Here is a 16,506-nt window from a genome sequence, read left to right as displayed (position 1 = left end):
TTGAATGGCAGGATAGGTTCAAGGGGCTGAATGGCCTCCTCCTAAGTCGCATGTTCCTGTGTTCTTATGATCTGAGTCATTAATAAAAAGATTAATAAAAGGTGGGTCCGAGTCGACATTCTGCTCATTCGAGGACCTGCCTCCATCCCCACAGTCTGCGTCTAGCCAGTGTGCCAATTTCCTAATCAGATCAATAATTTACCTTCAATTCCAGAGCTCCATCACACGAACCTGCCTCCCATCCATTGACTCCATCTACACCTCCCGCTGCCTGGGGAAAGCGGGCAGCATAATCAAAGACCCCTCCCACCCGGCTTACTCACTCGTCCAACTTCTTCCATCGGGCAGGAGATGCAGAAGTCTGAGAACACGCACGAATAGACTCAAAAACAGCTTCTTCCCCTCTGTTACAAGACTCCTAAACAACCCTCTTATGGACTGACCACATGAACACTACACCCTGTATGCTTCATCCGATGCCAGTGCTTATGTAGTTACATTGTGTATGTTGTGTTGCCCTATCATGTATTTTCTTTTATTCCCTTTTCTTCTCATGTACTTAATGATCTGTTGAGCTGCTCGCAGAAAAATACTTTTCACTGTCCCTCGGTACACGTGACAATAAACAAATCCAATCCAGCCGTAACTCACAGTCTGGTACGAGGGAGTTTATCAAAAGCCTCCTGGGAGTGCACATACATAACCTTTATAGACATTCCCCGTCCTTCAGTCAAATCTTCAGGAAATTCATTCAGCTTTGTCAGGTATGATCGAACCTTCACAATCTTACACTCCAGTAATTTCTGGATAACGGATGTTAGTCTAATTGGTCTACAATTTCCCAGTTTCCTTCTCTCACTGTTCCGAAACAGCAGGATGACTTGTGCGATTTGCGAATCTAAAAGAACAGTTTGCCAAAATTGAGAGGAATTTGGACCATTATATTTACTGCATCTGCAATGGCCTCACCAACTTCCTTCCAGCCTGGAATGGATACCATCTGATTCTGGGGGTTTGTCACTCTCCAATGCCATTATTTTCTTCATTAGCTTCGCTTTGTTTTGGGGAAACCCCCCCATGTTCCTGCTTCCATTCTCCGCGGGCGAGACCCTCCTCATCGCCGGCAGCGCACTCACGCCCGGGAATTTCCCGATGGCGCGGGGGTGCCCACAATGGGCCCCTCTGCCGGCGGGGGCGCGCTGCTCCAGAAAACAGGAGAATCCCGCCCCGTCTCTGATCCCTGGCACGTCCAACATTCTCACCTCCTTCCCTCCATAATAAATGCAGAGTAATTAAGCAACATCCCGTCTTTTCCTTGTCTCCACCGTTAACTGTTTAAGGAGCCACAAAGATCAGGGCCACCCCCATCTCCTCTTTGTGGAATTTAAGCAGATTTCGAACTTCCTTTTCAGAATCCCTTTGTAGTTCTTACAACCTGTTCTCTTGCCCTCTGCTGTTGCTGCCTGGGTCTGTGCTATTCCTCAGCTTTTCATTCAAACATACGAATTAGGAACAGGTGTCGGCCACTCGGCCCCTCGAGCCTGCTACCCCATTCAATACGATCGAGGCTGATCTGGTCATAACCGCGACCCCACATTCCTACCCATGCCTGATAACCTTTGACCCCTTGTTAACCTTTGACCCACTTGCTTATCACTCTACTGTACACTGTCTGTCACCTCTTTTGTCGTACGGGGCTAGTTTCATTTCCCTATAAACTGTTTCCATTTGTTTTTGAATCCTTTCCATTTATTGTCTGTCGTTTACACATTTACAGATTTGCTCAGTTTTACTGTGAAGAGTTCAGGAGGCAAATTACGCACCAGAAATGGAGCTAATTAGAGAGCGGAAATTAAAGTAATAAACATTATGTCGGATCCAGGCAAGCGACCACGAGGAAGCCATGTTGGATATGGAACGAAAAGGTTTAATACACGAAAACCAGGTACAGTCGCCACTCCCTGACGGGTCTCCCGCCCCGGCCCACACTCGGGTCGGGGTCTTTGTGTCCCCAGGGTTTCCCAGTTCAGGATCTAGCTGCACCCCCTCATCGGGGATTGTATCCCGATGAGGCCACGGGGAACCTAATGGTCCAGACGGCGTGACCTCTGTTCAGGTTAGAGCACCCCTCCCCCCAAACCCGAAACATCGTCTATGTCGATGGTCTGAGGAGCAGGACCCCTCGTCTTCTTGGCCCTGGGCTGTTCGCTCGGGGGGTTCGTTGCGCCGGATCTGGGGGTGTACATCGCACCCGGAAACGACGTTTGTGGCCGAGCATCGGAATGTTGCTGATGTGTGGGAGCCACACACCACCACCGGCTCCGTGGTCACCTCGGTCAGTTGGGTTTCCATGTCTGACTCCTGGCCCCCCGTGTCGGGTCCTGCATCTCCGCGTTAGAACATAGAACATACAGTGCAGAAGGAGGCCATTCGGCCCATCGAGTCTGCACCAACCTACTTAAGCCCTCACTTCCACCCTATCCCTGTAACTCAATAACCCCTCCTAACCTTTTTGGACACTAAGGGACAATTTATCATGGCCAATCCACCTAACCTGCACATCTTTGGACTGTGGGAGGAAACCGGAGCACCCGGAGGAAACCCACGCACACACGGCGAGAACGTGCAGACTCCGCACAGAGAGTGACCCAAGCCGGAATCGAACCTGGGACCCTGGAGCTGTGAAGCCACAGTGCTAACCACTGCATTATCGTGCTGCCCCACTTGTGCTACCATGCTGCATTGTGGTGTATGTGGCCCGGCCTGTTCTACCACAACCTGCCAAATCCAGAAAGTTCCATCAGCAAAATTCCCAACGTAGACAACACCAGCTGCAGAGGATTCTTTAACGAGTGCAGGTCTGCCTGAATCCGAGTCGGAGCGGTCCTCCCTCTGCGGATCCTCCCTCCAATATCGGGGACACCAGCCTGAATCGGGTGGGCAGCCGTCGTTCCACCAGCAGCTCAGGCGATGCCACTCCAGAGGTGGCAGTGGCACGGTACTTTAGTGGAACAAAGAACAAGCCAAGCGGGTCTCCAGAGAACCCGGGGTCTGCTTCTGCAAGCCCTGTGCTTCTGCAAGCCCTGGTTTAATGTCTGTACCCCCCCCCCCCCCGTTTGGCCAACCCATTTGACGGCAGGTGTTCGGTGCGGTCCGTACGTAACGGTTGCGGTCCGCACGCAGGAAGTCACCGAGTTTCGTGCTGGTGAAAGCAGCCCCGTCGTCTGAGAGCAAGACATGCGAGATTCCGTGGATGCGGAATGTTTGGCAGGGATTCCCGACTGTGGCTCACAATGTAGTGGATGCCACGGCGATGTCCAGCCACATGGAGTCGGCACAACGATGAGGAGGAACATCGATCCCCGAAAGGGCCCTGCAAAATTGACCGTGTAGTCTCGAGCGTGGCCACACGGCCACTCCCAGGATGGACAGCTTTGCCAATGTCTCAATGTCTGCATCGATGGCAGACCACCGAACATAGCTCCGGGGCAGCATTTTCACCTTTGAGATGCCAGGGAGGCCGTTCTGTAGGTCCTTCAGAATGAACCCGTGACCTTTCTCTGGCACCACAATAACCTGTGACCTTTCTCTAGCGCCACCACACACGAACCCCACAGCAGGATCCCGTCTTCAACACTGAGCGCCGGCCCTTTCGCCGTGAACGCCCTCAGCTCACCAGGCAGCGCGCGATGCTGAGCCCCACACTGTAGGACCTGGGCCAATACTGGGTCCGTCTGGGTCCAGGCCTGGATTTGAGCCACCGTGACAGGCAGTGTGTCCATGAAATGCAAGGCCGCTATCGGCACAACCAGGCACCGCGACCCGATTGGGAATGGAACCGGCTGCGGCCGTCCAATTGGGGAATCTTCCTCCATGATCGGTGTTCCAGCGCATATTCATCAGCTGCCAGTGTCAATGCCCAGCGCTGAATCCACCACGGGCCATGCCCGGGATTGCCCGGTTTCCTTTCAATATTCCCAGCCTTTGAGAAGTGGACCAAGTTCGGAGGAAATGGCTCCACTGGATGCTCGTCGCCAGTGTAGGATCCAGGCAAGCGGCCACGAGGAAGCCACGCTGGATATGGAACAAAAAGGTTTAATACACAATAACCAATTACACTCACCACTCCCCGCAGGGTCTCCCACACCAATCCACACTCATTCCGTGTTACACTCCGTGACGTGTCACGCTCCGTGCTACGTTCCGTGACGTGTTACATTCCATTCCGTGTCACACTCCGTGCCCTGTTGCACTCCGTGCCGTGTTACGTTCCATGCAGTGTTATACTCATTCCGTGTTATACTCATTCCGTGTTATACTCATTCCGTGTCGCACTCGTGCCGTGTCGCACTCGTGCCGTGTCGCACTCGTGCCGTGTCGCACTCCGTGCCGTGTCGCACTCCGTGACGTGTCGCACTCCGTGACGTGTCGCACTCCGTGACGTGTCGCACTCCGTGACGTGTCGCACTCCGTGACGTGTCGCACTCCGTGACGTGTCACACTCCGTGACGTGTCACACTCCGTGACGTGTCACACTCCGTGACGTGTTACACTTTTCGTTCTGAACAGACATTCAGTGAACAGCTATCAGCAAATAGAGAGCCTCGAGCCACATCTCCCTGCTCTCTGCTCCTGGCTTGTCCGGAGACGGAAGATGTGTGATACCTGCTGTGGATGCTGCTTCCATTGAGAGAGAATATTTTGGAAAGCCTGCTGAAGAGTGCTGGGTTAACACACAGCCCGTCTTGACTCCACTTGTGACTGGAAGGCAGGAGAAGGTTCCCCACTGCCCAGGACAGGAGCAAACATGTTATCGAGGAGTTACCCACTCTGTACTAATGTTATCGAGGAATTACCCACTCTGTACTAATGTTATCGAGGAATTACCCACTCTGTACTAATGTTATCGAGGATTTACCCACTCTGTACTAATGTTATCGAGGAGTTACCCACTCTGTACTAATGTTACCGAGGAATTACCCACTCTGTACTAATGTTATCGAGGATTTACCCACTCTGTACTGATGTTATCGAGGGTTTACCCACTCTGTACTAATGTTATCGAGGAATTACCCACTCTGTACTAATGTTATCGAGGGTTTACCCACTCTGTACTAATGTTATCGAGGAATTACCCACTCTGTACTAATGTTATCGAGGAGTTACCCACTCTGTACTAATGTTATCGAGGAGTTACCCACTCTGTACTAATGTTATCGAGGATTTACCCACTCTGTACTAATGTTATCGAGGAATTACCCACTCTGTACTAATGTTATCGAGGAATTACCCACTCTGTACTAATGTTATCGAGGAGTTACCCACTCTGTGCTAATGTTATCGAGGAATTACCCACTCTGTACTGATGTTATCGAGGGTTTACCCACTCTGTACTAATGTTATCGAGGAATTACCCACTCTGTACTAATGTTATCGAGGATTTACCCACTCTGTACTAATGTTATCGAGGATTTACCCACTCTGTACTAATGTTATCGAGGAATTACCCACTCTGTACTAATGTTATCGAGGGTTTACCCACTCTGTACTGATGTTATCGAGGATTTACCCACTCTGTACTGATGTTATCGAGGAATTACCCACTCTGTACTGATGTTATCGAGGGTTTACCCACTCTGTACTAATGTTATCGAGGAGTTACCCACTCTGTACTAATGTTATCGAGGAGTTACCCACTCTGTACTAATGTTATCGAGGATTTACCCACTCTGTACTAATGTTATCGAGGGTTTACCCACTCTGTACTAATGTTATCGAGGGTTTACCCACTCTGTACTAATGTTATCGAGGGTTTACCCACTCTGTACTAATGTTATCGAGGAATTACCCACTCTGTACTAATGTTATCGAGGATTTACCCACTCTGTACTAATGTTATCGAGGATTTACCCACTCTGTACTAATGTTATCGAGGATTTACCCACTCTGTACTGATGTTATCGAGGGTTTACCCACTCTGTACTAATGTTATCGAGGAATTACCCACTCTGTACTAATGTTATCGAGGGTTTACCCACTCTGTACTAATGTTATCGAGGGTTTACCCACTCTGTACTAATGTTATCGAGGAATTACCCACTCTGTACTGATGTTATCGAGGAATTACCCACTCTGTACTAATGTTATCGAGGGTTTACCCACTCTGTACTAATGTTATCGAGGATTTACCCACTCTGTACTGATGTTATCGAGGGTTTACCCACTCTGTACTAATGTTATCGAGGGTTTACCCACTCTGTACTAATGTTATCGAGGGTTTACCCACTCTGTACTAATGTTATCGAGGATTTACCCACTCTGTACTGATGTTATCGAGGGTTTACCCACTCTGTACTAATGTTATCGAGGGTTTACCCACTCTGTACTAATGTTATCGAGGGTTTACCCACTCTGTACTAATGTTATCGAGGGTTTACCCACTCTGTACTAATGTTATCGAGGATTTACCCACTCTGTACTGATGTTATCGAGGGTTTACCCACTCTGTACTAATGTTATCGAGGGTTTACCCACTCTGTACTAATGTTATCGAGGGTTTACCCACTCTGTACTAATGTTATCGAGGGTTTACCCACTCTGTACTAATGTTATCGAGGGTTTACCCACTCTGTACTAATGTTATCGAGGAATTACCCACTCTGTACTAATGTTATCGAGGAATTACCCACTCTGTACTAATGTTATCGAGGAATTACCCACTCTGTACTAATGTTATCGAGGGTTTACCCACTCTGTACTAATGTTATCGAGGATTTACCCACTCTGTACTAATGTTATCGAGGAATTACCCACTCTGTACTAATGTTATCGAGGGTTTACCCACTCTGTACTAATGTTATCGAGGAATTACCCACTCTGTACTAATGTTATCGAGGATTTACCCACTCTGTACTAATGTTATCGAGGATTTACCCACTCTGTACTAATGTTATCGAGGAATTACCCACTCTGTACTAATGTTATCGAGGGTTTACCCACTCTGTACTAATGTTATCGAGGAATTACCCACTCTGTACTAATGTTATCGAGGAATTACCCACTCTGTACTAATGTTATCGAGGGTTTACCCACTCTGTACTAATGTTATCGAGGATTTACCCACTCTGTACTAATGTTATCGAGGAATTACCCACTCTGTACTAATGTTATCGAGGGTTTACCCACTCTGTACTAATGTTATCGAGGAATTACCCACTCTGTACTAATGTTATCGAGGAATTACCCACTCTGTACTAATGTTATCGAGGAATTACCCACTCTGTACTAATGTTATCGAGGAATTACCCACTCTGTACTAATGTTATCGAGGATTTACCCACTCTGTACTAATGTTATCGAGGAATTACCCACTCTGTACTAATGTTATCGAGGAATTACCCACTCTGTACTAATGTTATCGAGGAATTACCCACTCTGTTCTAATGTTATCGAGGGTTTACCCACTCTGTACTAATGTTATCGAGGGTTTACCCACTCTGTACTAATGTTATCGAGGAATTACCCACTCTGTACTAATGTTATCGAGGGTTTACCCACTCTGTACTAATGTTATCGAGGAATTACCCACTCTGTACTAATGTTATCGAGGATTTACCCACTCTGTACTAATGTTATCGAGGAATTACCCACTCTGTACTAATGTTATCGAGGAATTACCCACTCTGTACTAATGTTATCGAGGAATTACCCACTCTGTACTAATGTTATCGAGGATTTACCCACTCTGTACTAATGTTATCGAGGAATTACCCACTCTGTACTAATGTTATCGAGGAATTACCCACTCTGTACTAATGTTATCGAGGAATTACCCACTCTGTTCTAATGTTATCGAGGGTTTACCCACTCTGTACTAATGTTATCGAGGGTTTACCCACTCTGTACTAATGTTATCGAGGATTTACCCACTCTGTACTAATGTTATCGAGGATTTACCCACTCTGTACTGATGTTATCGAGGATTTACCCACTCTGTACTAATGTTATCGAGGATTTACCCACTCTACACTAATGTTATCGAGGAATTACCCACTCTGTACTAATGTTATCGAGGATTTACCCACTCTGTACTAATGTTATCGAGGAATTACCCACTCTGTACTAATGTTATCGAGGAATTACCCACTCTGTACTAATGTTATCGAGGAATTACCCACTCTGTTCTAATGTTATCGAGGGTTTACCCACTCTGTACTAATGTTATCGAGGGTTTACCCACTCTGTACTAATGTTATCGAGGATTTACCCACTCTGTACTAATGTTATCGAGGATTTACCCACTCTGTACTGATGTTATCGAGGATTTACCCACTCTGTACTAATGTTATCGAGGATTTACCCACTCTACACTAATGTTATCGAGGAATTACCCACTCTGTACTAATGTTATCGAGGATTTACCCACTCTGTACTAATGTTATCGAGGAATTACCCACTCTGTACTAATGTTATCGAGGATTTACCCACTCTGTACTGATGTTATCGAGGATTTACCCACTCTGTACTAATGTTATCGAGGATTTACCCACTCTACACTAATGTTATCGAGGAATTACCCACTCTGTACTAATGTTATCGAGGATTTACCCACTCTGTACTAATGTTATCGAGGAATTACCCACTCTGTACTAATGTTATCGAGGATTTACCCACTCTGTACTGATGCTTCCATTTTGTCAAAATGCTCCATAGGCCACGATGATGGATTGAGTTAAAGCTTTAGTCAGGTCAGTGGATACTGAGAGCTAGATGCTCTGGAAGCAGTGCTGGACACAGAGGGAACATTCCTCACACATTCATCAAGTTGGCACTTAGGCTGTTCATCCAGCCAACATTTCCCCAAAATTTCTCAAAGAGAATAAAGAATGCATGTGTAGCTACAAAATAGACAAACCAATGTGACTGATGCTGACATAAACCCTGTCAACCTTTTTTCATTCATATGTTATGGGATGTGGGCGTCGCTGGCGAGACCAGCATTCATTGCCCATCCCTAGTTGCCCTTCAGAAGGTGGCGGTGAGCTGCCTTCTTGGACCGCTGCAGTCCGTGTGGTGTAGGTACACCCACTGTGCTGGTAGGGAGGGAGTTGCAGGATGTTGCCCCAGCGACAGTGAAGGAACGGCGATATATTTCCCAGTCAGGGCGGTGAGTGACTTGGAGGGGAACCTCCAGGTGGTAGGGTTCCCAGGTATCTGCTGCTCTTGTCCTTATATGAAAGTTTATATGAAATGAAAAATGAAATGAAATGAATGAAAAATCACTTTTTGTCACAAGTAGGCTTCAAATGAAGTTACTGTGAAAAGCCCCTAGTCACCACATTCCGGCGCCTGTTCGGGGAGGCTGGTACAGGATATGGCTAGTCCAGTTCAGTTTCTGGTCAATAGCGACCCCCGGGATGTTGATAGTGGGGGATTCAGTGAGGGGAATGCCATTGAATGTCAAGGGGTGATGGTTAGATCGTCTCTTGTTAGAGATGGTCATTGCTTGGCACTTGTGTGGCGCGAATGTAACTTGCCCCTTAGCTTGGCATGGACTGCAGTTTTGTATATTCCACCTGGGTTTGTATGTCAACCTGGTTCCTTTCCACTGGACAGGAGACTAAAGCTCTCATGATTTCAGCTTTAGGGAGGATATCAGCCAGCGACAATATTGACTTCACATTCGGACAAGTAGTGAATTGTGTGACCAATGACTGTTGAGGCCACTTCAGAACCAGGTTAAAATGTTCTGCCCATTTCTCCAGGATTGTGATCTGTCTGTGATCAGTGTGGTTCCATGGGCTCTGAGGAGAGTTTCTGGAGGCCGGTGTGCTGGAGATTATCTCCTGGAGGATTGGTTAACAGAGAGTGGGCATAATTGGGGCTTTTTCAAGTTGGCACGCTACGACTAGTGGGGAGCCACAAGGATCAGTGCTGGGGCCTCCGCTATTTACAATCTATATTAGTGATTTAGGTTTACAAAACTGGGAGTAACGTATCTAAGTTTGCTGTTGATACCAATCCACATAGGAAGGTAAGCTGTGAGGAGGATACAAAGAGGCTGCAGAGATATAGAGCGGTTTAGTGAGTGGGCACCAAGATGGCAGATGGATTATAATTTGGGGAAAGACTTGGCTGTGCTTGTACAAGGGATGCAAAGTTAGCGTACAGGCACAAGCAATTAGGAACAAGATCTTGACCTTTATTGCAAGGGAATTGGAGTACAAGAATTAGAAAGTGGTACTAAAATTGCATCAGGGTGTTGGTGAGGCCACAACTTGAATACTATGCACAGTGTTGAGACAGAGTTATGACTACCGAACTCGGTAGCTCAAGTCAGGGAAGTTTCGGAATCACCAGATCCACCTCGGTAAAAAGTGACCCAATACCACGCGAGAGTTTCTCTGGGGAGGTGTGCAAGTTGGAGTTGGGCTGACCTGCCCCGGAAACAGAGAGTGAGTGGCCACAGGGACAGGCACGTACTGAGGCACGTTGGTTAGAAGGCCCACCTCTGCAATCTGCAACATTGTCCAAGTTGTCTTGGAAGATTTTAAGCCCTTTGTCCTTCGTCCATCACACCCCCCTATGGCTCCTCATACTGTCCATGCCAACTCACTCCCATTCCATGCACATTTCCCTGGTAGGCACCATGGGATAGCAATGAGCCAGATGATAACAATGGCAAGTGTGGAACTACGGAGGGAAATAAATCACAAATCTTTGAGAAATCAAACTGCTGTCCGTACAACCCAATAAAAATGCCAATCAGACAGACTATTAAAATACCAATAACAGAGGCAACAAAAACCTCACATCTCTTAATCTTAAACATTGGGACATTGACAAAAGAGATCACAAAACCAATTGTAAGCATTTCAAGATAGATCCAGCAAAGGTAACAATTCACTTCCATCATCAAAGCTGCTGAACTAATGCTTTTTTTAGGTCTGGGCTCACTGCCAACCCTCAAGTTATTCTTTCAGGCTGGAAGACAGAAGGTTCCAGATCCATCAGGAGCGCATCTGCCACCCTCCACTGGGCAGTGGCCCACAGACGGCCAATTAAGAGGCTGCCTGTGGTAAAACTGCTGAGTAGGTCCCCCTGCTGGCCAGTTTGATCTCGGGACCGGCCTTTTACCCTAATGCTGGAGTCCAGATTCCCTCTGTGAAATTCAGCCTATTGCTTCAGCAACTGTCCCAGACACAGAATTTTCTGACATGTGCAAACCTGTTTGTTCCAATCTATAAGAGAGGTAAAATCTCCCATTAAAACCTCTCTGCCTTTGCTGCATGCTTGTCCAATCTCTGCATTTATCCAATCTGCCACTCCAGTCTCAAATCCTTTCCTATTTCTTAATTCTACCCATACAGACTTCACCGCTGCTGACGCCTCATTATATTCTCCTGAATCATTTAGGCTTCTCCTCCCCTCTATCACTTTCCTGAAGTCTTTGCACACTCACACACACTCACAATCACAGGCACACTCAAACCTGTGCACACTCACACACACACCATACTCACACACACGCATGCACGCTTACACACACATACACACACACTCACACTCGCTTTGGGTTAACCACATCAGCTGGGAAATGGTGGGTCTGGAGTGACCAGTAAAAGCCACACAGCCTGAGTGACCGGTTGCTATGCGTCGCAGACAAACATCTGCCCTGGTCAGTTTACCCACTCGGTTAACTAGTGACGGGTTGGTGAGCAATTCCTGGAGAGATACTTTCAGAATTCTCATCCGTCTGCACAACACCTGGGAGAATCTGAGCTCAGCAGCCAACGGCTTGGATTTGAACCTCTGACTGGTGCGTTTGACCCTTCCAGTCCCAATGACCTTTAAACCGTTCATTCATGCCAGCTGTACTCAATCTTTTCACCCCTGCCCCCATTTACCCCCCCCCCCCCCCCCTCCCTCCCTCCCTTCACTCTCCCTCTCCTAACACACAGTTACCAGACGAAGATCACTTTTAAACTCTCCTCCAGCAGAAAGCCAGTTCAGACAATAGTTAAGCTGGAGTGTCTGTAGGTGGGTATTGGACAGCATAACACGGGGGTCAAAGCTACCGGGCGATTATTCTTCTGGATCTTGTTCAGCCACCAGAGCGATGAAGGTGGGTGAAGCTGTCTCAGGAACTGGGGTCAGAGACAGGCCTGGTGACTGCACTAGACCCGGGGAATCAGTTCAAGCATCCTGGAGTATCAGTGGAGCAGGAGGTCCCTCACTCAGTGCTGACTAAATATGAATTTTGAGTACAGGTAAGAAACAGGCACTGGTACGCAGCCTTACACAGAACCACTGTCTGCACTGGTATGCAGCCTTACACAGGCCCACTGTCTGCACTGGTACGCAGCTTTACACAGGCCCACTGTCTGCACTGGTATGCAGCCTTACACAGACCCACTGTCTGCACTGGTACGCAGCCTTACACAGAACCACTGTCTGCACTGGTACGCAGCCTTACACAGGCCCACTGTCTGCACTGGTACGCAGCCTTACACAGACCCACTGTCTGCACTGGTATGCAGTCTTACACAGACCCACTGTCTGCACTGGTACGCAGCCTTACACAGACCCACTGTCTGCACTGGTACACAGCCTTACACAGACCCACTGTCTGCACTGGTACGCAGCTTTACACAGGCCCACTGTCTGCATTGGTATGCAGTCTTACACAGACTCACTGTCTGTACTGGTACGCAGCCTTACACAGACCCACTGTCTGCACTGGTACGCAGCCTTACACAGACCCACTGTCTGCATTGGTACGCAGCTTTACACAGGCCCACTGTCTGCATTGGTATGCAGTCTTACACAGACCCACTGTCTGCACTGGTATGCAGCCTTACACAGACCCACTGTCTGCACTGGTACGCAGCTTTACACAGGCCCACTGTCTGCACTGGTATGCAGTCTTACACAGACCCACTGCCTGTACTGGTACGCAGCCTTACACAGACCCACTGTCTGCACTGGTACGCAGCTTTACACAGGCCCACTGTCTGCACTGGTATGCAGTCTTACACAGACCCACTGTCTGTACTGGTACGCAGCCTTACACAGACCCACTGTCTGTACTGGTACGCAGCCTTACACAGACCCACTGTCTGCACTGGTACGCAGTTTTACACAGACCCACTGTCTGCACTGGTACGCAGCCTTACACAGACCCACTGTCTGCACTGGTACGCAGCCTTACACAGACCCACTGTCTGCACTGGTACGCAGCCTTACACAGACCCACTGTCTGCACTGGTACGCAGCCTTACACAGACCCACTGTCTGCACTGGTATGCAGTCTTACACAGACCCACTGTCTGCACTGGTACACAGCCTTACACAGAACCACTGTCTGAGATTCCAGGGTTAAATGTTTTTGGATATGTCTAATTAAGACTGGGTCTTATCTATTCCTCTTTCAAAGACAGTGATAACTTCAAATGTAATCAAATCTCCATGGAAATCTGAATAACCATGCCGACCTCTATTAGTCTAACAGACATGACCACATTAGAGAAGAATTATTCCCTCAGGTTTTGTCTGTTAAACATCCCAGAGGATTTCATCATCCCAACATGTCCCACTTCAGACAGACAGCAGACAAGCTGCTTGGAGCAATCTCCCATCCAGGATTCGCAAATGAAATGGTCCAAAAAGTCAGGAATCAAAACATGTTCCGAGTCCTACAGCCTGCAATTGAATCCAAACCATCTGGAAAGTACCAGTGGTTTAATCAGCTTTACTGGTCTATATGTCAGCGAGCAAACTCCCTTTCCCCAACCTCCCTCTCCAAAATATCAAACTCCTCTGCATAGGTTTGCAGTATTTTTCTTTGAACAAAAAGGGAATGGGGAAGTTATAATATCAGCCCGGGGAGGTGCTGGGGGCGCAGTTTGGGGAACAGGGAGACATTGGGGATTGACACTAGGAGGAGTGAGCTGATTCCTGGACAGAAAGTCCTGTCTTTGCCAAGGAAGGAAAGTTCAGGTTTGAAAACTTTCTCAGGGTGGCTTTCTGCTCTTCCTCCAGCCAGGCAACACAGAACAAAAGGGAAAGTGTGTGTGGCGATCAGGCTGGAGCAGGGGGGAGTCTGGATAGTGAACCAGGGGAACATGACCCCCCACCCACCCACCCCAAAACAACTTCCTTCAAAAGGATTGTGGTCACTTTAAACAAAGTCATGTTTTCCAGATTCTGAGCGAATCTGCAAAGCGGGGGAGGGAATCATGGAAAATGACCGAGAGAATCCACTCCCAGTCCCTCAACTAAGCAGAAAGTTTGACAAAACTTTTTGTTCGAACTTTGCCGAGCTCCCAATGCGGGAGAGACTCACTCACCTGCACCGCCATAAGTTATTAATGAAAGAGTGAATTGTAGAGCTAACAGAGAATGCCAAATCCTTCTCTTCCTCCTCCAGCGACTTGGGTTATCCATATTCCCAAATTGATCCTGGGAGCAGCGGATTTACAAAATAAAGTTTACAAGTTTGGGTCAATCAGCAAATTCAATGATGGGGCGTGAATCTAGGAACCCATAAGGAATGTCGCTTCTTTCTGAGGTTCCAGCTCCAGCTCTGTCCTAGACCTCCCTCCTCACAGCTTCCTGCAGCTCAACAACTCTGCAAACAAGCAGCACAGGGAGATGCTGCAGATTTGGCAGTCTCCCTCTGTCCCTCTCACTGCTCACTCCAACCCGATCAGCTGACACCGCCCAGAACTGCCCTGCACGCCAAGGGGAGGCTTCACACTCACATCACCGCTACTTACAACTTCTCTTTTAAACCCCTCAAATAACCAGACCAGGCACTAACTTTAAACTCTGCAAAATACTCCCAAAAAATATATTCCAAACATGGGACCTCAATCCCTCATTGAGGGAGTGCTGCACTGTTTGAGGGTCAGTACTGAGGGAGTGCCGCACTGTCAGAGGGTCAGTACTGAGGGAGTGCCGCACTGTCAGAGGGTCAGTACTGAGGGAGTGCCGCACTGTCAGAGGGTCAGTACTGAGGGAGTGCTGCACTGTCAGAGGGTCAGTACTGAGGGAGTGCTGCACTGTCAGAGGGTCAGTACTGAGGGAGTGCCGCACTGTCAGAGGGTCAGTACTGAGGGAGTGCCGCACTGTCAGAGGGTCAGTACTGAGGGAGTGCCGCACTGTCAGAGGGTCAGTACTGAGGGAGTGCCGCACTGTCAGAGGGTCAGTACTGAGGGAGTGCCGCTCTGTCAGACGGTCATTACTGAGGGAATGCCGCACTGTCAGAGGGTCAGTACTGAGGGAATGTTGCACTGTCAGAGGGTCAGTACTGAGGGAGTGCTGCACTGTCAGAGGGTCAGTACTGAGGGAGTGTCGCACTGTCAGAGGGTCAGTACTGAGGGAGTGCTGCACTGTCAGAGGGTCAGTACTGAGGCAGTGCTGCACTGTTAGAGGGTCAGTACTGAGGGAGTGCTGCACTGTCAGAGGGTCAGTACTGAGGGAGTGCCGCACTGTCAGAGGGTCAGTACTGAGGGAGTGCCGCACTGTCAGAGGGTCAGTATTGAGGGAGTGTCGCACTGTCAGAGGGTCAGTACTGAGGGAGTGTCACACTGTCAGAGGGTCAGTACTGAGGGAGTGCTGCACTGTCAGAGGGTCAGTATTGAGGGAGTGCTGCACTGTCAGAGGGTCAGTACTGAGGGAGTGCTGCACTGTCAGAGAGTCAGTACCGAGGGAGTGCCGCACTGTCAGAGGGTCAGTACTGAGGGAGTGCTGCACTGTCAGAGGGTCAGTACTGAGGGAGGTGTGGGGGTGGTGTTGGAGGGGGTGCGGGTGAGTGTGAGGGTGGTGTTGGAGGGGGTGAGGGTGAGTGTGAGGGTGGTGTTGGAGGGGGTGAGGGTGAGTGTGAGGGTGGTGTTGGAGGGGGTGAGGGTGAGTGTGAGGGTGGTGTTGGAGGGGGTGAGGGTGAGTGTGAGGGTGGTGTTGGAGGGGGTGAGGGTGAGTGTTAGGGTGGTGTTGGAGGGGGTGAGGGTGAGTGTGAGGGTGGTGTTGGAGGGGGTGAGGGTGAGTGTGAGGGTGGTGTTGGAGGGGGTGAGGGTGAGTGTTAGGGTGGTGTTGGAGGGGGTGAGGGTGAGTGTTAGGGTGGTGTTGGAGGGGGTGAGGGTGAGTGTGAGGGTGGTGTTGGAGGGGGTGCGGGTGAGTGTGGGGGTGGTGTTGGAGGGGGTGCGGGTGAGTGTGAGGGTGGTGTTGGAGGGGGTGAGGGTGAGTGTGAGGGAGGTGTGGGGGTGGTGTTGGAGGGGGTGAGGGTGAGTGTGAGGGTGGTGTGGGGCGGGGGGGCATTGTCATGGGGAACCGCCACTCAACAGGTCTCATGTCTGCGCCCACGGCCCATCTCCATTCGGTGACTTCACTTAGCCCAGGGTCGTCGACCACGTCCAGGGCGGGGTTTGTTGCGCTCTGGGTGGGGGTCAGGTTACGGGTGTGTGAGTTGGGGTCACCAAGGCGCAGTGCTGCCCACTCACCCTGACC

The 16,506-nt window shown here is 49.1% G+C and overlaps 1 protein-coding gene across 1 annotated transcript in view; it reads right to left on the bottom strand.

Annotated features, from left to right (window-relative positions):
- Positions 1–14,685, bottom strand: part of LOC140398875 (collagen alpha-1(V) chain-like) — a 205,606-nt gene extending 190,921 nt beyond the window's left edge. The window contains exon 1 of the mRNA XM_072487819.1: positions 14,349–14,685. Within this exon, the coding sequence (XP_072343920.1) occupies positions 14,349–14,445 (97 nt within the window). The 5' untranslated portion in view covers positions 14,446–14,685. The remainder of the gene's footprint in view (positions 1–14,348) is intronic.
- Between the last annotated feature and the right edge of the window lie 1,821 nt (positions 14,686–16,506).

The sequence above is a fragment of the Scyliorhinus torazame genome, chromosome 22, assembly GCF_047496885.1.
Source record: "Scyliorhinus torazame isolate Kashiwa2021f chromosome 22, sScyTor2.1, whole genome shotgun sequence".
In the NCBI taxonomy this organism is placed as follows: Eukaryota; Metazoa; Chordata; class Chondrichthyes; order Carcharhiniformes; family Scyliorhinidae; genus Scyliorhinus; species Scyliorhinus torazame.
This window is presented reverse-complemented; position numbering and strand designations above follow the sequence as displayed.